Source organism: Heptranchias perlo, chromosome 41 (assembly GCF_035084215.1).
Source record: "Heptranchias perlo isolate sHepPer1 chromosome 41, sHepPer1.hap1, whole genome shotgun sequence".
NCBI classification, from domain to species: Eukaryota; Metazoa; Chordata; class Chondrichthyes; order Hexanchiformes; family Hexanchidae; genus Heptranchias; species Heptranchias perlo.
This window is the reverse complement of record NC_090365.1, coordinates 59821-85432: the sequence shown is the minus strand read 5'-3', so window position 1 is coordinate 85432 and position 25612 is coordinate 59821. Positions and strand designations below refer to the sequence as shown.

Genomic DNA, 25612 nt, shown 5'->3' with positions numbered 1-25612 from the left:
ATATGTCCACGTGAGCTTTTGTCACCTTCGCAGACTGTGTGCGAGGCTGTAAAAAGGGTCGGCTATGCAAAGAATTCATTTAGATTTTGTTCAACCAACTTACCATCTCTCAAACATCCTATTCTGTACATCATTGGCATTTTGATAACAAATGCAAAGAGATCATCAATAAAGGTATTTAGTGCTTTGTAGGTGAGCATCCTCCACGGGAGATGGGCTACTGACTTCAGCTTATAATTAATGAATAGCTGTGGTGTCATCGTTATAAACCCTAAAGGGAAAAACACAAAATAGACATTTATGACCTTTAAATACGACTGGAAACAGTCCATTATGAAAGTTTTTTAAAAAAAAAGTAGAGATGCATAAAAATTCAACATCAGAACGCAAGTCGTTCTAAACCTCGTGTTTCAGAACACTGCAATTGCTTCACTGTGTCTGACCCCCATATTTGTATTTTAATGTCAGTATAAGATGTATCTTGTGCTTCTACGTAAAGACACAAGTATATGCTTAACTTCGTAGTTTAGTCTGTAATTCAGCAGCACATTGCACTGTATTGTCAACTGCATAGAATTTACAGTGCAGAAACAGACCATTCGGCCCAACAGGTCCATGCCAGTGTTTTATGCCCCACACGAGCCTCCTCCCAACTCTACTTACTTCATCTCACCCTATCAACATAACCTTCTATTCCTTTCTCCCTCATGTGTTTATCTAGCTTCCCCTTAAATATATCTGTGCTAGTCACCTCAACTACTTGCGGCAGCGAGTTCCATATTCTAATCACTCTCTGGGTAAAGAAGTTTCTCCTGAATTCCTTATTGGATTTATTAGTGACATGTCTTATTGTTTATGGCCCCCATAGTTTTATCCTGCGGTTTATCTTTAAAGTTGGCCCTGGAAACTTTTACCATCAGTCTTTCAGATGAGACCCTAAATCGAGGCCCCGTCTGCCCTCCCAGGTGGACGCAAAAGATCCCATGGCACCACACGAAGAGCAGTCTCGGTATGGAAAGGTTGTAACCCCAACTCTCCTTAAGATACTGACTCAGGCTAGCTTCACCCTGTTCCACATTGAGCCGAATCAAATCCCATCTTTATTCAAAGGTCTGAACACGTGCTGTGACAAACAGGTTATCTCTAAAATCCCTGCCACTGGTGAAATGCAATTTTAGGGTATTTAAATGAACTGTTTCCTTTTACTTCCTGAAAGTGGACCTCTTACACACACCCTCCTCTCCTCCCTCTCACATCCCACTCTCCCCTTTCACATCCTGCTTCTCCCCATCTCACACCCCGCCTCCGGCGCCTCGCTTCCCTCCGCCCTTTCCTCCTCCTCCCTGCCGGCCCTCTCCCCCTCTAACCCTAACCCTTCATACCAGAAGTTGCAGCCCTGCTGTTTCCTGCCCCCCCAGAGATCTCGCACCCTTTAGGTCCTGGATCAGGACTACCTGCTACACTTCTTTCCAAGCCACTCCAGAAGAGGACACTGTCAACGTACCAAACTCAAGCTGGGCTCAGTTTGTGAATTAACTAACTGGATTTATTTACAGAAATTAAGCAAGCTACACACTGCCTTCTGACAATGTAACCTGCTTCAGCACAAGCTTAAGTTCGGTTTCATCCAGCACAACCCTGGTTTCCATATTTTCATTGTCTCTCTCCCCCTCCCCTCTCTCAAGCCAAGAGCTTAAATGCCCCTCTTTGCCTTTCAAATGGCTGGAATGCACATTAATGGCACAACGTTTTTGGAATCTCATGTTCACGTTCTATGATCCACAGTGGGTCTTGCTGACATCCAAATGAGGTTTTGTTGACATAATTAACATTGTATAGAAGGTGAAAACAAAAGCCAGACACTGCTATCTTAGACCTTAGCCAGCTCAGATTTAAATTCACATTGAGCATAATTAATGTATATTTGTACACAAACCTATTGCTGCCTCTCTACTATATACAGGGCCGATACCATGGATTGTGTCTCATGCATCGGTCACTGGATAGCAATCAGTACAAGAACTCTTGGACAATTCTTACTTCCTTATTCCAGGGTCTGAGAGGCTAATTACAGCATCCCATCAAGATCAAGTAACAGACTGGGAGCTGAATGCAGGACCTTCCTATTCTTATGCCTCACTTTCACTCTAGGCTGTAGTTTACCAACTAGAGCAGTATTTTCTCAACTCCTATTTATTTTATAAAGCTTCAAGTCTTGTATTCAAACAGAACAATATTCCCACACCTGGGCAACACAAGACTACCGAAGCTAATTGGGATTTTCTACTTCTTTCCACATATTGTGTGTACTTCGAGTTCACACTCCCTTCCCCCCACCCCCCCAAGCCTCAACATTAATCACTAAAGTGGTTCATTTAACAAGTGGCAACCCTTGTGTAGGATTCATCACTAGATGTCAGTGGTGAGTTAACTCCGCCAATTATGATTAGTTGAAATCAGTAATCCAAGTTAACTAGTTTTAAATCATAGAATCAAACAGCACAGGAGGCCATTCAGCCCATCATGCCTGCTCTTTGAAAGAGCTTTCCAATTAGTCCCACTCCCATGCTCTTTCCCCATAACCCTGCAATTTTCTCCCGTTTAAGTATTTATCCAATTCCCTTTTAAGTTATTATTGAATCTGCTTCTACCACCCTTTCAGACAGTGAATTCCAGATCATAATTCTGTGTAAAATAAAATCTTTCATCTCCCGTCTAGCTTTTTTTGCCAATTATCTTAAATCGGTCTCCTCTGGTTACCTACCCTTCTGCCACTGGAAACAGTTTCTCCTTATTTACTCTATCAAAACCCTTCATGATTTTGATCACCTCGATTAAATCTCCTCTTAACCTTCTCTGCTCCAAAAGGAGAACAATCCCAGCTTCTCCAGTCTCTCCATGTAACTGAAGGCTCTCATCCCTGGTACCATTCCAGTAAATGGTAGATGTGAGAAATTTCTACATCTTTGAGAAGTTTTATACTCACCAAATGTCAATAAGAACCCGTAGAACATACTCAATACCCAGGAATACCAGCTTTTGTGCTCCATATATAATAAGCTATAGACAGCATAGCAGCCCAACAGTGGGAACAGAATCCAGGACAAATATTTAAAAGCCATCTGAAAAGAACATTAAAGTATCCACTATTAATCATCTTATAATCTCTCCAAAGCAATTAACTGCCTTTAGGTAGAACAGTCCTGCAGGCTATCAGTGGCACAATTATAATTGGTGACTGATAATTTGTGTACCTCAAGGATTGTGAATCAACATCTAACCTCAAATGACGAGTGTCTTATAAACAAGGAAGGCTTATTACACCAAAAAAGGTCTTTTTTTAAAATTATGGAAATCTCACCATATCACGCCAGCCAGACTTCTGAATTTGTTTTAATATAAAAGGAGATAAAGGAATGGCAAATCTTCCAAAGTCCCTCTTGGAATGGAACATCGCTGAGAATCCAAGGCATAAATAGAAACTTTATGCTGATTGTTAACAATGACTTTCTATTCACTTTATCTTGTCATTTCAGTCCAACGAGAGAATCTAACCACCTCCCTTTGACATTCAACGGCATTACCATCGCCGAATCCCCCATCATCAACATCTTGGGGGTCACCATTGACCAGAAATTTAACTGGACCAGCCATATAAACATTGTGGCTACAAGAGCAGGTCAGAGGCTGGGTATTCTGCAGCGAGTGACTCACCACCTAACTCCCCAAAGCCTTTCCACCATCTACAAGGCACAAGTCTACATTCTCCAAAGTTACATTTACAGCACTCTAAATGGCAGGGAATGGGTGATGAAGGTACATAGAATTTACAGCACAGAAACAAGCCAGTCTATGCCCCACACGAGCCTCCTCCCACTATTTACTTCATCTAACCCCATCAACATATTCTTCTATTCCTTTCTCCCCCTCGTATACTTATCTAGCTTCCCTTAAAAGCATCTATGCTATTCATCTCAACCACTCCTTGTGGTAGCGAGTTCCACATTTTTTTTTTATTCGTTCATGGGATGTGGGCGTCGCTGGCAAGGCCAGCATTTATTGCCCATCCCTAATTGCCCTCAAGAAGGTGGTGAGCCACCTTCTTGAACTGCTGCAGTCCGTGTGGTGAAGGTTCTCCCACAGTGCTGTTAGGAAGGGAGTTCCAGGATTTTGACCCAGCGATGAAGGAACGGCGATATATTTCCAAGTCGGGATGGTGTGTGACTTGGAGGGGAACATGCAGATGGTGTTGTTCCCATGTGCCTGCTGCTCTTGTCCTTCTAGGTGGTAGAGGTCGCGGGTTTGGGAAGTGCTGTCAAAGAATCCATGGCGTGTTGCTGCAGTGCATCCTGTGGATGGTGCACACTGCAGCCACAGTGCGCCGGTGGTGAAGGGAGTGAATGTTTAGGGTGGTGGATGGGGTGCCAATCAAGTGGGCTGCTTTATCTTGGATGGTGTCGAGCTTCTTGAGTGTTGTTGGAGCTGCACTCATCCAGGCAAGTGAAGAGTATTCCATCACACTCCTGACTTGTGCCTTGTAGATGGTGGAAAGGCTTTGGGGAGTCAGGAGGTGAGTCACTCGCCACAGAATACCCACCCTCTGACCTGCTCTTGTAGCCACGGTATTTATATGGCTGGTCCAGTTAAGTTTCTGGTCAATGGTGACCCCCAGGATGTTGATAGTGGGGGATTCGGCGATGGTAATGCTGTTGAATGACAAAGGGAGGTGGTCATTGCCTGGCACGAATGTTACTTGCCACTTATAAGCCCAAGCCTCGATGTTGTCCAGGTCTTGCTGCATGCAGGCTCGGACTGCTTCATTATTTAAGGGGTTGCGAATAGAACTGAACACTGTGCAATCATCAGCGAACATCCCCATTTCTGACCTTATGATGGAGGGAAGGTCATTGATGAAGCAGCTGAAGATGGCTGGGCCTAGGACACTGCCCTGAGGAACTCCTGCAGCAATGCCCTGGGGCTGAGATGATTGGCCTCCAACAACCACTACCATCCTCCTTTGTGCTAGGTATGACTCACCACACTCTGGGTAAAGAAGTTTCTCCTGAATTCCTTATTGGATTTATTAGTGAGGTAGAGGGGGAGGATGGAATAGCAAACCCTGGAAACTGTCCCAAAGCTTGTTGGATCTTCTTTGACATGAATTTGTGGAGGCCAAAGCCAATTTCTGTACATTTGAAGAGGTAGGAGGCAGGAAACTCCACAACTGGCAGAGCTTCAAAATCTGTTCTTTATGAGGGATCAAGGTCCCGGCTGGAGACCACACCTGTTCCAGATGGTGCATCATACAAACATCCGAATAATGACGGACAGGAAAAGAACCTCTGGTCCATCCAGCCTGTCCCACACAACTGTGATAATGTGTGTTTCATAATTTAGACACTCCCCACCCGTCCGAAATTATGTGATCTCCGGGGGAGGCAAAAACCACAAAAAATCTGGGTGAGGTGCTAGATATGTTTTGATATTGACACCCTGTTCACTGTGGAAGTGGCATCCACTTCTCACGCCACGTGACATTAAAGTTACACCATTGCTGGTTGGCACTGAAGGTTTTCAACAGGAGCTGGAGGAGGTTGTTTGAGCCCAAGGAGCTCCATGCCTCTTCTCCAACTCTGTCAGTTTACATGCAAAGCAACTTATTCAACAATTTCAACAAGCAACTGTCTTCATACCAAACCAATGATCCCCACTTCATTTCGATCTGACCCAGAAATAGGAGCAGTAGGCCATACGGCCCCTCAAGCCTGCTCCGCCATTCAATAAGATCATGGCTGATCTTCAACCTCAACTCCACTTTCCCCATACAGTCCACAGCCCTCTGGGGTAGAGAATTCCAAAGATTCACAACCCTTTGAGTGAAGAAATTCCTCCTCATCTCAGTCTTAAATACCCGACCCCTTATCCTGAGACTATGCCCCCTAGTTCTGAACTCTCCAGCCAGGGGAAACAACCTCTCAGCATCTACCCTGTCAAGCCCCCTCAGAATCTTATATATTTCAATAAGATCACCTCTCATTCTTCTAAACTCCAGAGAATATAGGCCCATTTTACTCAATCTCTCCTCAGAGGACAATCCTCTCATCCCAGGACTCAATCTAGTGATGTAAGGAATCTTACAACACCAGGTTATAGTCCAACAGTTTTATTTGAAAATCACAAGCTTTCTGAGGCTTTCTCCTTCGTCAGGTGACACTGTTGGACTATAACCTGGTGTTGTAAGATTCCTTACATTTGTACACCCCAGTCCATCACTGGCATCTCCACATCAATCTAGTGAACCTTTGTTGTACCCCCTCTAAGGCAAGTATATCCTTCCTTAGGTAAGGAGACCAAAACTGTACACAGTATTCCAAGTGTGGTCTCACCAAGGCCCTGTACAATTGTAGCAAGACTGCCCTACTCTTGTACTTCAAACCCCTTGCAATAAAGGCCAACATGCCATTTGCCTTCCTAATTGCTTGCTATACCTGCATGCTAAGTTTATGTTTCTTGTATGGTAACACCCAAACCTCTGAACACCAACATTTAATAGTTTCTCACCATTTAAAAAATATTCCGTTTTTCTTTTCTTCCTACCAGTGAATAGCCTCACATTTCCCCACATTATACTCCATCTGCCACCTTCTCGCCCACTCATTTAACCTGTCTATATCTCTTTGCGTCCTCCTCACAGCTTACTTTCCCACCTAGCATTGTATCGTCAGCAAACTTGGATACATTACACTCGGTCCCTTCATCTAAGTCGTTAATATAGATTGTAAATAGCTGAGGCCCAAGCACTGATCCTTGCGGCACCCCAATAGTTACAGCCTGCCAACCTGAAAATGACCCGTTTATCCCTACTCTGTGTTTTCTGTCCGTTAACTAACCCTCTATCCTTGCTAATATATTACCCCCAACCCCATGAGCCTTTACCTTGTTTAACAACCTTTTATGTGGCACCTTATTGAATGCCTTTTGAAAATCCAAATATACCATATCCACCGGTTCCCCTTTTATCTATGCTGCTAGTTACATCCTCAAAAAACTAATAAATTTGTCAAACACGATTTCCCCTCCATAAAGCCATGTTGATTCTGCCTAGTCATATGATTTTTTTTTTTAAGTGCCCTGTAACCACTTCCTTAATAATGGATTCCAGCATTTTCCTGACAACTGATGTCAGGCTAACTGGCCTGTAGTTCCTGGTTTTCTTTCTCCCTCCTTTCTTGAATAGCGGAGTTACATTTGCTACCTTCCAATCCACTGGGACCATTCTAGAATCTAGGGATTTTGGAAGATCACAATCAATGCATCCACTATCTCTGCAGCCACCTCTTTTAGAATCCTAGGATGTAGGCCATCAGGTCCAGGGATTTGTTGGCTTTTAGTCCCACTAATTTCTCCAGTACTTTTTCTCTACTGATATTAATTACTTTAAGTTCCTCACTCTCATTGGCCCCTTGGTTTCCCACTATTTCTAGTTTGCTTTGTGTCTTCTACTGTGAAGACACAAAGTGTTTGTTTAACGTCTGCCATTTCCTGATTCCCCATTATAATTTCTCCTGTCTCAGCCTCTAAGGGGCCAAAATTTACTTTTGCTATTCTCTTCCTTTTTACATACTTGTAGAAGCTCTTACAATCTGTTTTTATATTTCTTGCTAGTTTACTGTCATTCTATTTTCTCCCTTATCAATTTTTTGGTCATCCTTTGCTGGTTTCTAAAACTCTCCCAATCCTTAGGCTTACTACTCTTTTTCGCAACATTATAGGGATCTTTTAATCTAATGCTATCCTTAACTTCTTTAGTTAGCCACAGATGGATCACTTTTCCCGTGGAGTTTTTATTTCTCAATGGAATGTATATTCCTTGAGAATTTTGAAATATTTCTTTAAAATGTTTGCCTCTTCTTATCCACAATCATACCTTTTAATCTAATTTCCCAATCTACCTTAGTCAACTCGCCCCTCATACCTATGTAATTGGCTTTAAGACTCTAGTTTCGGACTTATGCATGTCACTCTCAAATTCAATGTGAAATTCTATCATATGATCACTCTTCCCCAGAGGATCCTTTACTATGAGATTACTACATTATCTCATTATACAAGATCTAAAATAACCTGTTCCCTGGTTGGTTCTAGGAAACTGTCTCGAATGCATTCCATGAACTCGTCCTCCAGACTAACTGCCAATTTTCCAGTCTATAAGACGATTAAAGTCCCCCACGATTATGGCATTACCTTTGTTACAAGCTCCTACTATTTTTTGATTAATACTCTATTCAACAATATAGCTACTGTTAGGGGGCATATAAACTACTCCCACCAGTGTTTTCTGCCACTTATTATTTCTTATCTCCACCCATACTGATTCTACCTTCTGATCTTCTGAGCCATGATCCTCTCTCACTATTGTCCTGATGTCATCCTTTATTATCAGGGCTACTACCCCACCTTTTCGAAATGTCAAGTACCCTGGAATATTTAGCTCCCAACCTTGGGTCACCTTGCAACCACGTCTCTGTAATGGCTATTAGATCAAACCAATTTATCTCTTTGTGCCACTAATTTGTCTATCGCGTTACGAATGCTTCATGCATTCAGATAAAGAGCTTTTAATTTTAACATTTTTCCCTGCTTTGATCTTATTCGCTGATGCATTACCACCGTTAAACTCTCTGTCCCTTCCGGTCATACTCTACTTATCTTTACCCAAATCACTACACTGCTCTATTACCTTGACTTTTCTCTTTAGATTTCTAAATTTCCCTTCATCTAATCCCTCCCCCCGCACCCCATTTACAGCCCTACTTATTCGATTCGTCAGGACACTGGTCCCAGCCTGGAGTAAGTACAGCCCGTCCCAACGGAACAGCTCCCTCTTCCCAGTACTGGTGCCAGTGCCCCATGAATTGAAACCTCTGTCTCCCACACCAGTCTGAGCCACGTCTTTAACACTCTGATCTGCTTGACCCTATACCAATTTGCACATGGCTCAGATAGTAATCTAGAGATTATTACCTTTGAGGTTCTGCTTATTAGTTTAGACCCTGGCTCCTCAAACTCCCTCAGCAGAACCTCATTCTTAGTTCTACCTATGTTGTTGGTTCCTACGTGGACCACGACAACTGGATCCTCCCCCTCATGCTCCAAGGTCTTTTCCAGCCACGAGGAGGGAAGGCAACAGTCTTCAGCACTCCCGTTCGCGCTGCGGAGAACAATATCTATCCTCCTGACTATATTATCCCCTACCACTACCATATTCCTTTCTACTCTCCCCACATACCACGGTGCCGTGCTCAGTTTTCCCATCCTCCCTGCAGTCTTTGTTCTCATCCACGCCGATAGCAAGTACCTCGTACATGTTGGACAAGGTCAAGGGCTGAGGCACCTCCATCACTACATCCTGGGTCCCCATAACTGCCTGACTCGCAGCCACACCCTCCTGTACCTGACCAATGACCAACTCTAAACTACTACCTAACTACAGGGGTGTGACTGCCTCCTGGATCAAAGTGTCCAGATAACTCTTCCCCTCCCTGATGCATTGTAATACCTGCAGCTTGGACTCCAACTCAACAACTGAGCTGAAGTTCCTCGAGTTGCAGACACTTACTGCAGATGTGGTTGCTCGGGATCTCACTGGTCTCCACCAACTCCCACATATGCTGCAGTTATGACACACCACTTGCCCTGCCATCCCAATCTAACCTTGTTTTATATATTCATAGAACGGTTATAGCACAGAAGGTGGCCATTCTGCCCATCGAGTCCGCGCCAGCTCTATGCAAGAGCAATCCAGCTAGTCCCACTCCCCCGCTCTATCCCCATAGCCCTACAATTTTTTTTCCTTTAAAGTACTTATCTATTTCCCTTTTGAAGGCAATGACTGAATCTGCCTCCACCACCCCCTCAGGCAATGCATTCCAGGTCATAACCACTCACTGTGTAAAAAAGTTTTTCCTCATGTCACCTTTGGTTCTTTTGCCAATAACATATCTATGTCCTCTGGTTCTTGACGCTTCCGCCAATGGGAACAGTTTCTCTATCTACTCCGTCTAGACCCTTCATGATTTTGAACACCTCTATCAAATCTCCTCTCAACCGTCTCTGTTCCAAGGAGGACAACCCCAGCTTCTCCAGTCGATCCACATAACTGATGTCCCTCACCCCTGGAATCATTCTAGTAAATCTCTTCTGCACCCTCTCTAAGGCCTTCACATCCTTCCTAAAGTGCGGTGCCACGAACTGGACACAATATTCCAGTTGTGACCTCCATACTTTTGTACTCCATGCCTCTATTGATAAAGCCCAGGATCCCGTATGCTTTTTTAACCGCTTTCTCGACCTGCCCTGCCACCTTCAATGATTTGTGCACATATACCCCCAGATCTCCCTGTTCCTGTACCCCTTTTAGAGTTGTACCCTCTAGTTTATATTGCCTCTCCTCGTTCTTCCTACCAAAATGTATCACTTCGCATTTTCCTGTATTAAATTTCATCTGCCACGTGTCCGCCCATGCCACCAGCCTGTTTATACCCTCTTGTAGTCTATCACTATCCTCCTCACTGTTTACTACCCTTCCAAGTTTTGAGTCATCTGCAAATTTTGAAATTGTGCCTTGTATTCCCAAGTCCAAGTCATTAATAAATATCAAGAAAAGCAGTGGTCCCAGCACCGACCCCTGAGGAACACCACTGTACATCTCCCTCCAGTCCGAAAAACAACCATTCACCACTACTCTCTGTTTCCTGTCACTTAGCCGATTCTGTATCCATGTTGCTACTGCCCCCTTTATTCCATGGGCCGCAATCTTGATAAGCCTACCGTGCGGCACTTTATTAAACACCTTTTGACAGTCCATATACACATCAACTGCATTGCCCTCACCTATCCTCTCTGTTACCTCATCAAAAAACTCTATCAGGTTAGTTAAACACGATTTGCCGTTAACAAATCAGTGCTGGCTTTCCCTAATCAATCCACACTCGTCCAAGTGACTGTTAATTCTGTCCTGGATTATCGTTTCTAAAAGTTTCTCCACCACTGAGGTTAAACTGACTGGCCTGTAGTTGCTGGGTTTATCCTTACACCCTTTAAAGTGTTTCCCCTGCTTTCCTGCAGACTGGACTCTCCAGTGGCGTACGAGAATGCATACTTTCTTCCAAGATGACTTTTGAACATTTAAAACAAGCTATTGAGGATAGAGTTGGGAACAGATTGCCAAGGGGAAAAAGAAATGTAAATGGCCGTTCTTCACTCTGGATTTTTGTGTATTCTTAAACACATTCAACAGCTTCAAGTAAATATTAACACAGCCCTGCGTCATACTCACATCGTCATAGTTCTTAGTTGAGGACTGTACATATGTTGATTTGTCTTTTAATGTCAAGCGTGGAAAGATTCCGGCCACTTTATTTTCTCGGTCAATCTGTAAAAAAACAAAGTTAACGACATTACCAACCATAGCTTCAAAAGGATACAAGAGTCTTGAAGAAGAGAAAAGCTATGTGTTCTCTGAGCACTTTGTCCAAATATGCTTAAGCTATCACTATTCCTTGTGTTCAGACTTCTAGGACTGTGAAACACTGCAAACCACTTCTACACGTGAATAAAAACAGCAATCATTTGGCCCACAGACAATGCCACTGTTCTAAATAGGATTACAACCTGACCCCTCTGACAATCAGGAAACGAGAGGGAGCCATAATGGGAGACACTGAGGCCATTGTGGGATGTTGCAGTGCACCCGTCCCTTTCTTTCATTTGCTGGTTCTTTCACCATCTTCCGAGTTTCAGTTTAGAGCGTTAATTAGATAGAGGGTTCCAGTGCATTGTAGGGTTCATCGGAATATCTACCGCATTTTATGATATTGATGGTTTTACATGGGCTGATTCCAGCTTAATTTCTTATGGTTGAATCATCTCTTATTGTAGTTTGAGGTTCATTATAAAATACAAAATATTATTCATTTAAAAAAAACATGCTGCAATTCAAAATTTACATTGGTTTTCAGAAACATAGGAATTGCTGGATGAAAAAAGACTAAAGCCTTTAGTTCGCTTTCTACCATCCTGGTAGTCGGATGATACAACGATAATGGAGTTATTGATTAATCATAGCGATCAATCTCTATCAATTAGTCTATAATAGACCCATTCATGAGGCAAGGAAAACCACCAGTGGAGGAGAGATTTGGGAACCACAGGTCCAAAGTCACCTGTTGTTCTCAAATATGATGTGGAGATGCCGGTGATGGACTGGGGTTGACAATTGTAAACAATTTTACAACACCAAGTTATAGTCCAGCAATTTTATTTTAAATTCACCTCGTTCACCTGAGGAAGGAGGTAGCCTCCGAAAGCTTGTGAATTTAAAATAAAATTGCTGGACTATAACTTGGTGTTGTAAAATTGTTTACAGTTCTCAAATATGTTACACTTACCACCTGCCATGTCTCAAATGACTCATACTGTATCCCATAATGTTATTTTCTGAAAGAAATCTTTCTAATTTGCATTTGAATGAATCAATACTAACTGCTTCCACCGTCTCCCTCGGGAGCCTGTTCCATAGATTGACCACTTGCTCACTGAAATAATGTTTCCACAAAGCATCATAAAAACTCTTTCCTGGAGTGGACGAGAATGCGCTTACCTTCACATCCATGACTTTTGTGATCTTCCAAAGATCGATCAAGAGGCCGATGAATACGCTGACCTGAACCACAAAGTTGGTTTCATTGTCCAGGATGTAGAGCAGGACAACGGCAGACTGGAAGACACCAAAAATCACTGAACGCACAGAAAGCCCCTCCAGGGACTGACGACTGTTCCAGAACTGAATGTCTGAAAAAGAAATCAGTCACATTGGTCAATTTACATCGAATGTACAGCACAGAAACAGGCCATTCGGCTCAACTGGTCTAAGCCAGTGTTTATGCTCCACAATTCCTACTCTATTTCATCTCACCCTATCAGCACATCCTTCTATTCCTTTGTCCCTCATGTACTTATCTAGCTTCCCCTTAAATGGATCTGTGCTATTTGCCTCAACCAATCCATGTGGTAGCAAATTCCACATTCTCACCACACTCTGGGTGAAGAAGTTTCTTCTGAATTCTTTATTGGATTTATTGGTAGCTCTCATATTTATGGCCCATGGTTTTGGACTCCCCACAAGTGGAAACATTTTCTCCACATCTACCCTATCGAACCCCTTCATAATTTTAAAAACCTCTATTAAGTCACCCCTCAGCCTTTTCTTCTCTAAAGAAAAAAGCCCCAACCTGTTCAGTCTTTCCTGATTGTTATAACCTTTCAGTTCTTGTATCATCCATGTAATTTTAAGAAGAGTCTGCAGACAATGAGCTTTTAGTAGCAATGATGAAGCATCACAGGCTAGGGTCAGAAATGGCAATAGCAAAAGACTAGAGCTTGAGGTTATTGTTTTGTTTGGTGAACTGAGATGAACATTGCTGCCTGTATATCGCACAAATGGACAAGCAGTTTATATTGTAATTATGAAATAAGCGTGAAAATTTTGCAGTTATGTCTCACCATTTTTGAAGGCCAGGAATTCAAACACACTGTGTACAATTGACACAATAATAGTTAGTGCTAGGAGATACGGGTTGGTTTCCAATAAGGCAACCTGTCGTAGGAGAATGGGGGGAAAAAAATCAAATACAATAAATTAGAAATTAAATAAAACTGTCCTTATAATACAAGCAGATATGTAAATTAACATTTTTACCCCTTTATTCAAAATCACAAATTATAAAGAACAAGCCCAAATTAAACCAGCATTGATTCCTCAATCAATACTTTGTTAAAAATGAAGGAAACTGGTAACATTTCTAGATGAGAAGGGAACTAAATCCTAACTACATACATTTCTGGAGGTGATATTCACACTTGGATATATTTGTCTATTCTAATGTGAATAAAGCAGAACCAAGAAACATTCATATCCACTACCCAAAGCATTGAAGATTTCAAAAAATATTAAAAATGGAATCACAATTGCGTCAAAAATTGACATCGCTGAACTAATCCTCATCAAACTGACGAGATGGCAGAATGCGTTAAATTCTGACTGCTTTTTGATCAATTCCACAGACACACAAATATTAAAGAATCATAGAATCGTACAGCACAGGAGGCCACCATTCGGCCCATCGTGTTTGCCAGCTCTCAAAGAGCTATCCAATTAGTCCCACTCCACTGCTCTTTTCCCCATAGCCCTGCAATTTTCTCCTTCAGTACAATTTTTAAAAAAAATTCTGTTACTATTTTGCTGCAGTTTTTAAATTGGTCATGTGGAAATATATCTTTTAGGCAAAACATGTGGGGATTTTTTGGTGTGCTGCGAGTTTACAGTACCATACAAAATTCCTACCATGCTAACCTTTTCAATGGAGTCAATGTCCAAAGAACATTATCTACAGGTTTAGTTAAGATTGAAGGATTTAACCAGAGGTTGTAGGTAAATGTTAAAGGGCAAATGCCATTAAACATTCTCCATGTTATCTATTAAACATAACTATAGCAAAGATAACCAAAACACAGTCCAGATAAGTCCCTCATCAATTCCCAGTATTTACGTTACTGAAGCAACATCTTGTTCAAATAATGGTTTCTTTCGGAAAGGAATTCAAAAGCAAGGATAAAAAAATCATTTAACGATAATCCCACCACCCCCGTTTAAAAGAAACTCACTGAGGAAACTCATTTGTATTCAGTACAAGTTCAGAGGCTTTCCAATTAGTACCCAGACCTAGTAAAGATGTCAATGTACAAAATTCTGAATGGAACCCACAGTCCCATGGCTGCAAGAGCTGAGTTGTTTCCTGCTGTGGGCAGAGCTCCAAAAAGGACACATCTCCACAGACAGGGAAAGTGCTTTCTAAAGCCACATCTTGGAATTATCTAGATTTTGGTGATGGTGAATGGGATAGGAAAAGGGTTTTTTCCCCTCATTTTCTCCACTCCCTCCTGAAAGCACTGACTCATGCTGTAGTGCAGGTACAGAGGTGATGCAGTGCTCTTGCCCAAGTGGCCATTCTTCATGTGTGACACCATGCAGCAAGTGTCATTAGGTAATTCATTAGGGGTGAGAAGGGAAGAGAGCTAATCTTGATCCAGTCTTCACCCAATAACCACACAAATGGAGTTTTTTTAGCATGATCATTGGATAGTGATTGCAAAGATAGAGAATCCTGGATGATTTTTTGCTACTCCTTAGTAGCTCAGGGATGCTCTGGGCAATTGATCCTTATGGAGAATAGTCCGGACTGGGGATCAAAGCTTTGTCTGCTTTGCACAGCGCAGAATTACACCGACCTATGCATGCTCCCACCCAGCCACGTGGAACTGTGCATGCATAGTTTCAGAATAATATCCCAACAGTAACAACCAAAACCGGTAATTGGTTGGGAGGTAGGTGCGATGGGATAATGGGTACGTGCGGCTTGGCGGTCTATGACCAGTGATCGTCCTCCGGGGTCGTACATAGTTCCACCCTAGCTTGCGTCTGGGGCCTCCGTCGTTCTTCCTCTCCTCCTCCTCATAGAGTCATAGAGTTATACAGCACGGATAGAGGCCCTTCGGCCCATCGTGTCCGCGCCGGCCATCAAGCCCAGTCTAATCTACTCCCATATTCCAGCATTTGGTCTGTAGCCTTGTATGCTATGGCATTTCAAGTGCTCATCCAAATGCTTCTTGAATGTTGAGGGTTCCTGTCTCCACAACCCTCTCAGGCAGTGAGTTCCAGACTCCAACCACCCTCTGGGTGAAAAAGTTCTTTCTCAAATCCCCTCTAAACCTCCCGTCTTTTACCTTGAATCTATGCCCCCTTGTTATAGAACCCTCAACGAAGGGAAAAAGCTCCTTAGTATCCATCCTATCTATGTCCCTCATAATTTTGTACACCTCAATCATGTCCCCCCTCAGCCTCCTCTGCTCCAAGGAAAACAAACCCAATCTTCCCAGTCTCTCTTCATAGCTGAAGCGCTCCAGCCCTGGTAACATCCTGGTGAATCTCCTCTGCACCCTCTCCAAAGCGATCACATCCTTCCTGTAGTGCGGCGACCAGAACTGCACACAGTACTCCAGCTGTGGCCTAACCAGTGTTTTATACAGCTCCATCATAACCTCCTTGCTCTTATATTCTATGCCTCGGCTAATAAAGGCAAGTATCCCAAATGCCTTCTTTACCACCTTATCTACCTGTTCCGCCGCCTTCAGGGATCTGTGAACTTGCACACCAAGATCCCTCTGACCCTGTCTTGCCTAGGGTCCTCCCATTCATTGTGTATTCCCTTGCCTTGTTAGTCCCTCCAAAGTGCATCACCTCGCACTTTTCCGGGTTAAATTCCATTTGCCACTGTTCCGCCCATCTGACCAACCCATCTATATCGTCCTGCAGACTGAGGCTATCCTCCTCGCCATTTACCACCCTACCAATTTTTGTATCATCAGCGAACTTACTGATCATACCTTTTACATTCATATCCAAGTCGTTAATGTAGACCACAAACAGCAAGGGCCCCAGCACAGATCCCTGTGGTACCCCACTGGCCACAGGCTTCCAGTCACAAAAACAACGTTCGACCATCACCCTCTGCCTTCTGCCACTAAGCCAGTTTTGTATCCAAAGTGCCAAGGCACCCTGGACTCCATGGGCTCGTACCTTCTTGACCAGTCTCCTGTGCGGGACTTTATCGAAGGCCTTACTGAAATCCATGTATACCACATCCACTGCGTTACCCTCATCCACACGCCTAGTCACCCCCTCAAAAAATTCAATCAAATTAGTCAGACATGATCTTCCCTTGACAAAGCCATGTTGACTATCCCTGATTAATCCTTGCTTCTCCAAGTGGAGACTAATTTTGTCCTTCAGAATTTTTTCCAATAATTTTCCTACCACTGATGTTAGGCTCACTGGCCTGTAGCTCCCCGGTTTTTCCCTACTCCCCTTCTTGAATAATGGTATTACATTAGCGGTTCTCCAGTCCTCTGGCACATCCCCTGTGGCCAGAGAGGTTCTGAATATATGTGTTAGAGCCCCCACAATCTCCTCCTTTGCCTCACACAGTAGCCTGGGATACATTTCGTCCGGGCCTGGGGATTTATCCATTTTTAGGCCTGCTAAAACCGCCAATACCTCCTCCCGCTTGATGTTAATATGTTCGAGTATATCACAGTCCCCCTGTCGTATTTCTATGTCTACGTCGTCCTTCTCCATAGTGAAAACAGATGCAAAAAATTCATTTAGAACCCCTCCTACATCTTCTGGCTCCACACACAGATTGCCATTTTTGTCCCTAATGGGCCCTATTTTTTCCCTAGTCATCCTCTTACCCTTAATATACTTATAAAACATCTTAGGATTTTCCTTTATTTTGCTCGCCAGTGTTTTCTCATGGCCCCTCCTTGATCTCCTAATTTCCTTTTTAAGTATCCCCCTGCACTTTTTGTACTCCTCTCGGGCTTCCTCCGTCCTTAGCTTTTTGTATCTGCCAAAAGCCCTCCTTTTTTTCCTAATCCATTCTCGTATATCCCCTGACATCCAAGGTTCCCTGGAGTTCTTGGAACCACCCTTGACCTTTACGGGAACATGTTGCCATTGTATGGTCTCAATCTCCCTTCTGAAAGACTCCCATTGCTCCGATGCGGATTTTCCTACAAGCAGCTGATCCCAGTCCATTTTGGCCAGATCCTGCCTTATCCTATTAAAATCGGCCTTCCACCAATTTAGAACCTTTATTTCTGGCCCCTCCCTGTCCTTTTCCATGACGTGGAGATGCCGGTGATGGACTGGGGTTGACAATTGTAAACAATTTTACAACACCAAGTTATAGTCCAGCAATTTTATTTTAAATTCACAAGCTTTCGGAGGCTACCTCCTTCGTCAGGTGAACGATGTGAAAATGAAATCCTCGAGATGAAATCGCATTTATAATTCACAGAACAATGCTTGGTGAGTACAGACAGTTTTTTCAACTGCCCGTTGCCAAGGCAATCAGTGTGCAGACAGACAGGTGTTACCTGCCAGGTCTCACAGAATATACAAATCACCAAAAAAAAACAACAAACAAAAAAAAAACAGAGATAGAGAGGTAGAAACATAGAAAAGACAGCAACTGACCCGTTATATTAAAAACAGATAACATTTGTTCGCTGGTGGGGTAACGTGTAGCGTGACATGAACCCAAGATCCCGGTTGAGGCCGTCCTCATGGGTGCGGAACTTGGCTATCAATTTCTGCTCGACGATTTTGCGTTGTCGTGTGTCTCGAAGGCCGCCTTGGAGTACGCTTACCCGAAGGTCGGTGGATGAATGTCCATGACTGCTGAAGTGTTCCCCGACTGGGAGGGAACCCTCCTGTTTGGCGATTGTTGCGCGGTGTCCGTTCATCCGTTGTCGCAGCGTCTGCATGGTCTCGCCAATGTACCATGCTCTGGGGCATCCTTTCCTGCAACGTATGAGGTAGACAACGTTGGCCGAGTCACAGGAGTATGAACCATGCACCTGGTGGGTGGTGTCCTCTCGTGTGATGGTGGTATCTGTGTCGATGATCTGGCATGTCTTGCAGAGGTTACCGTGGCAGGGTTGTGTGGTGTCGTGGACGCTGTTCTCTTGAAAGCTAGGTAATTTGCTGCGAACGATGGTCTGTTTGAGGTTGGGTGGCTGTTTAAAGGCGAGTAGTGGAGGTGTGGGGATGGCCATAGCGAGGTGTTTGTCCTCATTGCTGACATGTTGAAGGCTGCGGAGAACATGGCGTAGTTTCTCCGCTTCGGGGAAGTACTGGACGACAAAGGGTACTCTGTTGGTTGCGTCCCGTGTTAGTCTCCTGAGGAGGTCTATGCGATTTTTTGCTATGGCCCGTCGGAACTGTCGATCGATGAGTCGAGCGTCATATCCCGTTCTTACTCGGGCGTCTTTCAGCGTCTGTAGGTGTCCATCGCGTTCCTCCTCGTCTGAGCAGACCCTGTGTATTCGCAGGGCCTGTCCATAGGGGATGGCCTCTTTGACGTGGTTAGGGTGGAAGCTGGAAAAGTGGAGCATCGTGAGGTTGTCCGTGGGCAAGAGAACAGCGTCCACGACACCACACAACCCTGCCACGGTAACCTCTGCAAGACATGCCAGATCATCGACACAGATACCACCATCACACGAGAGGACACCACCCACCAGGTGCATGGTTCATACTCCTGTGACTCGGCCAACGTTGTCTACCTCATACGTTGCAGGAAAGGATGCCCCAGAGCATGGTACATTGGCGAGACCATGCAGACGCTGCGACAACGGATGAACGGACACCGCGCAACAATCGCCAAACAGGAGGGTTCCCTCCCAGTCGGGGAACACTTCAGCAGTCATGGACATTCATCCACCGACCTTCGGGTAAGCGTACTCCAAGGCGGCCTTCGAGACACACGACAACGCAAAATCGTCGAGCAGAAATTGATAGCCAAGTTCCGCACCCATGAGGACGGCCTCAACCGGGATCTTGGGTTCATGTCACGCTACACGTTACCCCACCAGCGAACAAATGTTATCTGTTTTTAATATAACGGGTCAGTTGCTGTCTTTTCTATGTTTCTACCTCTCTATCTCTGTTTTTTTTTTGTTTGTTGTTTTTTTTTGGTGATTTGTATATTCTGTGAGACCTGGCAGGTAACACCTGTCTGTCTGCACACTGATTGCCTTGGCAACGGGCAGTTGAAAAAACTGTCTGTACTCACCAAGCATTGTTCTGTGAATTATAAATGCGATTTCATCTCGAGGATTTCATTTTCACATCGTTCACCTGACGAAGGAGGTAGCCTCCGAAAGCTTGTGAATTTAAAATAAAATTGCTGGACTATAACTTGGTGTTGTAAAATTGTTTACAACTTTTCCATGACCACCTTAAATCTCACTGAATTATGGTCACTGTCACCAAAGTGCTCACCTACTAGCACTTCTTCCACTTGGCCGGCCACATTCCCTAGAATTAGGTCCACTACCGCCCCCTCTCTTGTAGGACTTTCTACATGCTGGCTCAAAAAGCTCTCCTGGATGCACGTTAAGAATTTTGTACCCTCTAAGCATTTTACACTCTGAGTATCCCAGTTAATATTGGGGAAGTTGAAATCCCCCACTATTATTACCCTATTATTTGCACAATTTTCTGAGATTTGCCTACATATCTGTTCCTCTATCTCCCCCTGACTGTTTGGGGGTCTATAGTACACTCCCATCAAAGTGCTTGCCCCCTTTTTGTTTTTAAGCTCCACCCATATGGCCTCATTTGAGGAACCTGCTAATATATCATCCCTCCTTATGGCAGTAATTGATTCTTTAATTAATATTGCGACCCCCCCTCCTCTTCTACCTCCCCCTCTGTCTCGCCTGAAGATTCTGTACCCCGGAATGTACCTCCTCCCAAATGGCTGTGTAAGCTGGGTCAATTGAAATTTTCAAGACTGAGATCGATAGATTTTTGTTGGATAAGGGTATCGAGGAATATGGAGAAAAGGCAAGTAAATTGAGTTGAGGTACAATTCAGCCATGATCTAATAGAATGGTGGAGTAGCTCGAGGGGCTGAACGGCCTATTCCTACGTAGCTACTGTAAACAATTTTACAACACCAAGTTATAGTCCAGCAATTTTATTTTAAATTCACAAGCTTTCGGAGATTTTCTCCTTCCTCGAGAAAGGAGGAAGGAGAAAATCTCCGAAAGCTTGTGAATTTAAAATAAAATTGCTGGACTATAACTTGGTGTTGTAAAATTGTTTACAATTGTCAACCCCAGTCCATCACCGGCATCTCCACATCATACGTAGCTACTGAGCTAGGTATTTCAACAGAAACTCTAGGTTCCCCACAGTCAGGCTGAAGAATATAATTGAGATCAATTACATATACTGAATATTAAGAAAAAAAAACCTTCACTGAATCCTGCTCCTCATCTGGTTGTTCATACAAATCCTCCCCCAAGAAATTCCAAGGCGATTTGGTACTTTGTGCAGCATACAGCTGCCATTTCCACAGTGACAAAGGGCAGAAGGTCATAAGTAAAGGGAGTTTCTCCAGGGTATCATTGATGGGAAAGTAGTCCTTCTGCAGGTTCCAGTAATCATTGAAATAAACGATTGGGTAATAGTCACCACTGACTGGGTCAAACTTCACATCTGTGGGGAAAAAAAATCAAAACAGGACCCAAATGAAATGCCACTCAATAGGACACAGACTCCATGTATTCCAGGATTCACTGCACTAATGCTCATGCATTGTATGAAAAAGGTTCACCATTTGCTTTAATAAAACTTGGAAATCTGGACATTTTATCTTATAATCACTTTAAAATGCTATCTCAGCTACAAATTCTATTCAAACATAGGATCAGGACAAACAGGAATAAGCTGGAACATACTCGTCACAGGAAGAGGTACTGATATAATTACTTCACTTGGATTCCTTTCAAGTCATGACCTATAAGTAAACATATGAAATGACTGCTTCCCAATCAAACCAATGTTTACTTCTTTATAATAGCTTTAATTACATTCTTTGATTGGAACAATTCAGGCTAAAAGCACAGTACTTTGGAACTTGTCACAGGGACAGGTAATAAGCTCGTACTTAAGTGTCACCTCGGCTCAGCTGGTAAACACTCACCTGAGTCGGAAGGTTGTGGGTTCAAGCCAAATTCCAGGACTTGAACGCACAATCTAGTCTGACACCCAGTGCAGCACGAAGGGGTGCTAAGTTGTCAGGATAACATCTTTCGGGTGAAACAGTAAACCAATGTCTGCCTGTTCAGATGGATATGAAAGATCCTACAGCACTATGTAAAGAGCAGTTCGCCTGGTACCCTGCTCAACATTTCTTCCTCGACCATCACATTATCCGGTCATCCTTTTCATTTGCTATTTGTGGGACTTGAACAATAGCGCCAACCCTTCAAAAATAATTCATTGGCTATGAAGCACTTTGGACACCTCAAGGATACGATAAGGCACAACATAAATGCAAGTTTGTTTGCACTTATTTCACAATATTTTTGCCCGTGTCGGACAGACAAATTGTTTCATTAAAACTACAGCATTAGCATTCTGCATTTTCTGTGCAGAAGTCTATACAAAGGGGACAACCGTGACATGGCAATGGAAAATGAGCTATTCAGTAGCACAAGCCACGAAAGTCTCAAGTGACTTATCCAAATCTGTCACTGATATGTACTCAGCTTCACATATACACATCATGAGAAAACAGTGCTTAATTTAAGATGTGCTTTTTATGGTTACTCCCTCAGGGGTCAGATAGTTTTCTATTTGATGGTTTAGATGCTGTGGGCTATCAGCTGTATTTGAATAGATTTTTCATCTACGCTAGGGCTTCCTCAGTCTCTGATTGCTGTTCTCCTCAGAGTCCATAGAACAAATCAGTCATGCAGGGAAAATTATTGTTTCTTTAAAAGAGCAGTACTGTAGTTAATATGTTACGACTGACCATATTTAGCACAAGGATGTGACAGGCCAATATTAGAAGTGGTTCTGTAACTAGTAGGATTGACCAATTTTATTTAACATTGCATTCACGTGCTAATGTGTGCATGCTATATTAACAATAAACTTTATTCTGACTGTAATCATAGAATGATACAGCACAGGAAGCCATTCGGCCCATCGTGCTTGCTCTTTGAAAGAGCTATCCAATTAGTCCCACTCCCCTTTCCTCAAAGCCTTGCAAATTTTTCTCCTTCAAGTATTTACCTAATTCCCCTTGGAAAGTTATTACTGAATCTGCTTCCATCACCCTTTCAGGCAGTGCGCTCCAGATTATAACTCGCAGCATATAAAAAAAATCATCTCCCCTCTGGTTCTTTTGCCATTTACCTTAAATCTGTGACCTCTGGTTACTGACCCTTCTGCCACTGTAAACAGTTTCTCCTTATTTTCTCTTATCAAAATCATGAAGGGTTTTGAACACCTCTATTAAATCTCCCCTTAACCTTCTCTGCCCTAAGGAGAACAATCCCAGCTTCTCTGGTCTCCACATAACTGAAGTCCCTCATCCCTGATACCATTCTGGCAAATCTTCTCTGCACCCTCTTCAAGGCCTTGACATCCTTCCTAAAATGCGCTGCCCAGAATTGGACAATGCTCCAGCTGACGCCTAACCGGTGATTTATGAAGATTTAACATAATTTTCTTGCTTTTGTACTCTGAAGGTTCTTGGGCTATCTTCTCTGATCTCAAGTTGAACATCCCCATTTCCTCCAACGCTAAAACTGCCTCCAAGAAGTTCAGTATCCTGCCTTGTGCCAGACACTTCTTTTTCCCCCACCAACTCTTCAATCTACACACCATCCAAGACTTGAACAAATATCAAGGAAGAATCTTCCAATACCTCTCTCACACTCCTGGACAGGATACAAGTAAAACTTGTCATCTGATAGGCAATTCCCTCTCCCAACTCTAGCCTCTTGGGTAGCATTCTCCAGAGTTGCTACAACATATTAACTCTTCCCCCTTCCTCTCCTTAAGGCATTGACTTATCCAAGTGGACATTTACGTGTGAGCCTTGACAACACGTGCTGGCAGAATATTCAACCAAGCCTGTCACGGTTCAGGATTCTTCGGCCTTTCTTTCCCTACGGAAAGGACTTCAATACGAGCTATGTTAAGGCGCGTTTTTTTTTTAAAAAGCAAAAGCTTGCCTAAAAGAGTTTTGCTTCCCAAGACAGCACGAGTTGTTTATCAGTAGGCAAGGAAATACTAATTACAATGCGAGATGGGAAGTTGTTTCTCTCAGAGGCCCAAACAACGGACAAATCATTAGCCATGGCTAGTTATTCAGAGAAACACCATGGTGTTAGAAACCTCGATCTTTGCAGGGGATGTGAGAGGCTTTTAAAAAAAATTAGAACACGGACACCGCGGCTCTGGATATTAACGGGGAGGCAGAAAAGGTGCGGTAGAGCCCGGTAGCAAGCGATGAACTCGGCAAGGCCAGGGACGTGGAGGTCCTTCCGATCTTAATGGAAAGGCCTCATTCAAATAATTCTATGCAGACTCCAGCCAGATTGACTGTCTGGCCTGTGGGTGTGGAAATTTGGTAGCAGGTGGTCACAGCCAGGGATTCATAGGAACGGCCTGCCGACAGTGTTGGGGGGGGGGGGGGGGAAAGAAAAGAGAGCTTCTGGCGATCAGAAAGTTGGGGGTGGGGGGGAATTAGATAAATATTTGAAAAAGAATTCCGCACATACACTGATGACACCTTGTTGTACCTCTCCACCACCCTTCTATTGCCTCTGTGCTGTCAAATTTAAATTTAATATCATCCTTGTGTTTAAATGCCTCCATGGCCTTGCCCCACCCTATCGTTTAACCTCTTGTACAACTACAAACCTTCCCAACACCACCGCGCGCGCCCCCCCACCCCACCCCGCCCAAAACTCTCCGTTCTCAACTCTGGCCTCTGTGTATCCCACCCCTTCCTTCACTCCACCATTGGCGGCCCATGCTCTGGAATTCCCTCCGAGCTCTTTCACCTCTCCCACCTTCCTCTTTAAAACCCTCCTTGAAGCTCACCTCTTTGTCCTACCTTTCACTCACCCCCCCCTTAACTTCTGTTTCTTTCGCTCAGCACCCATTTTTTTCCCCCGATGCCACCGAGAAGCACCTTGGGACTTTTCTCCGATGTTAAAAGTGCTATAGAAGTTGTTTATGTTGTTGAGTGTAATTTGTGCTGCCAACACAAGTGAAAAAAGATTGTATTTGCCAGGCAGCAGTAATGTATTTTATTCCACATTGGTTATAGATCTAACACCAGTGCTTGTAACTTCCCAGCTACTTTCTGTCTGTACCCTGAACTCAAATTAGTGGGAGGGAATCATTAAAACCAGATGCAGAATTTGTTCCACTAACCGAACATTCTAGACACTGCAGTTTTTCATTTCCTTTCCATATTACTATTTCTTCAACCCAGGCTTATACTTTTTTGTTACAAACAGAGGCCTGTCCCTAAAAATGTAAATCGAGGGTGGTGCAGAAACACAGCACACCGGAGCTCCATGGTACAGTGGCAAAACTATCTTGATGCCATCACACCGCTGGTAACTATTATAACCATAATGAAGGAAAATTAAAAAGAGGATAGAACAAAACACGAGAAATTCAAGGGGCACTGATTGTTCACTTACACTGGTCCAGAGGAGGTGGTACTGCACCCATCACCCATGCTGTGTGATCATCCACTATATGGACTGTGAGATTTGGATGCCAGTGGGAAATGATTTCAACGGGCCCAAAGTCCTCTGCTCGCTGCAAAAAAGAACATGTGAAGATAACGTAATTAAACAGCATTGAGTGTCATTTTCAAGAGAGCGCATTAAAAATACCAAAGACCTTCCAAAAGTACCTTAATTATTTCAGGATCAGCCAGTGTCTCCCCAGTCAGAAGATTTTTTGTCTTTTGAAACTTCCTTCTCTTGTATTTGTTCAACACTGTTATGAAACATAGACACTTAACTAAGGAATATCTGTTACTGAGCAAAGCATCATCTTGTGAACAGTACAGTGTTTTGCAAGAATTCCTGGTTCAATGTT

The 25612-nt window shown here is 43.5% G+C and overlaps 1 protein-coding gene across 2 annotated transcripts in view; it reads right to left on the bottom strand.

Moving 5' to 3' along the window:
• Window positions 1-25612, bottom strand: part of clptm1 (CLPTM1 regulator of GABA type A receptor forward trafficking) — a 42500-nt gene that overhangs the window by 5044 nt on the left and 11844 nt on the right. For both annotated transcript variants that reach the window (XM_067974821.1, XM_067974820.1), the window contains 8 exons: window positions 25425-25510; window positions 25207-25327; window positions 20946-21190; window positions 13564-13657; window positions 12662-12852; window positions 11339-11434; window positions 2987-3122; window positions 104-271 (listed from right to left, as the gene is read on the bottom strand). In XM_067974821.1, the coding sequence (XP_067830922.1) occupies window positions 104-271; window positions 2987-3122; window positions 11339-11434; window positions 12662-12852; window positions 13564-13657; window positions 20946-21190; window positions 25207-25327; window positions 25425-25510 (1137 nt within the window). The remainder of the gene's footprint in view (window positions 1-103; window positions 272-2986; window positions 3123-11338; window positions 11435-12661; window positions 12853-13563; window positions 13658-20945; window positions 21191-25206; window positions 25328-25424; window positions 25511-25612) is intronic.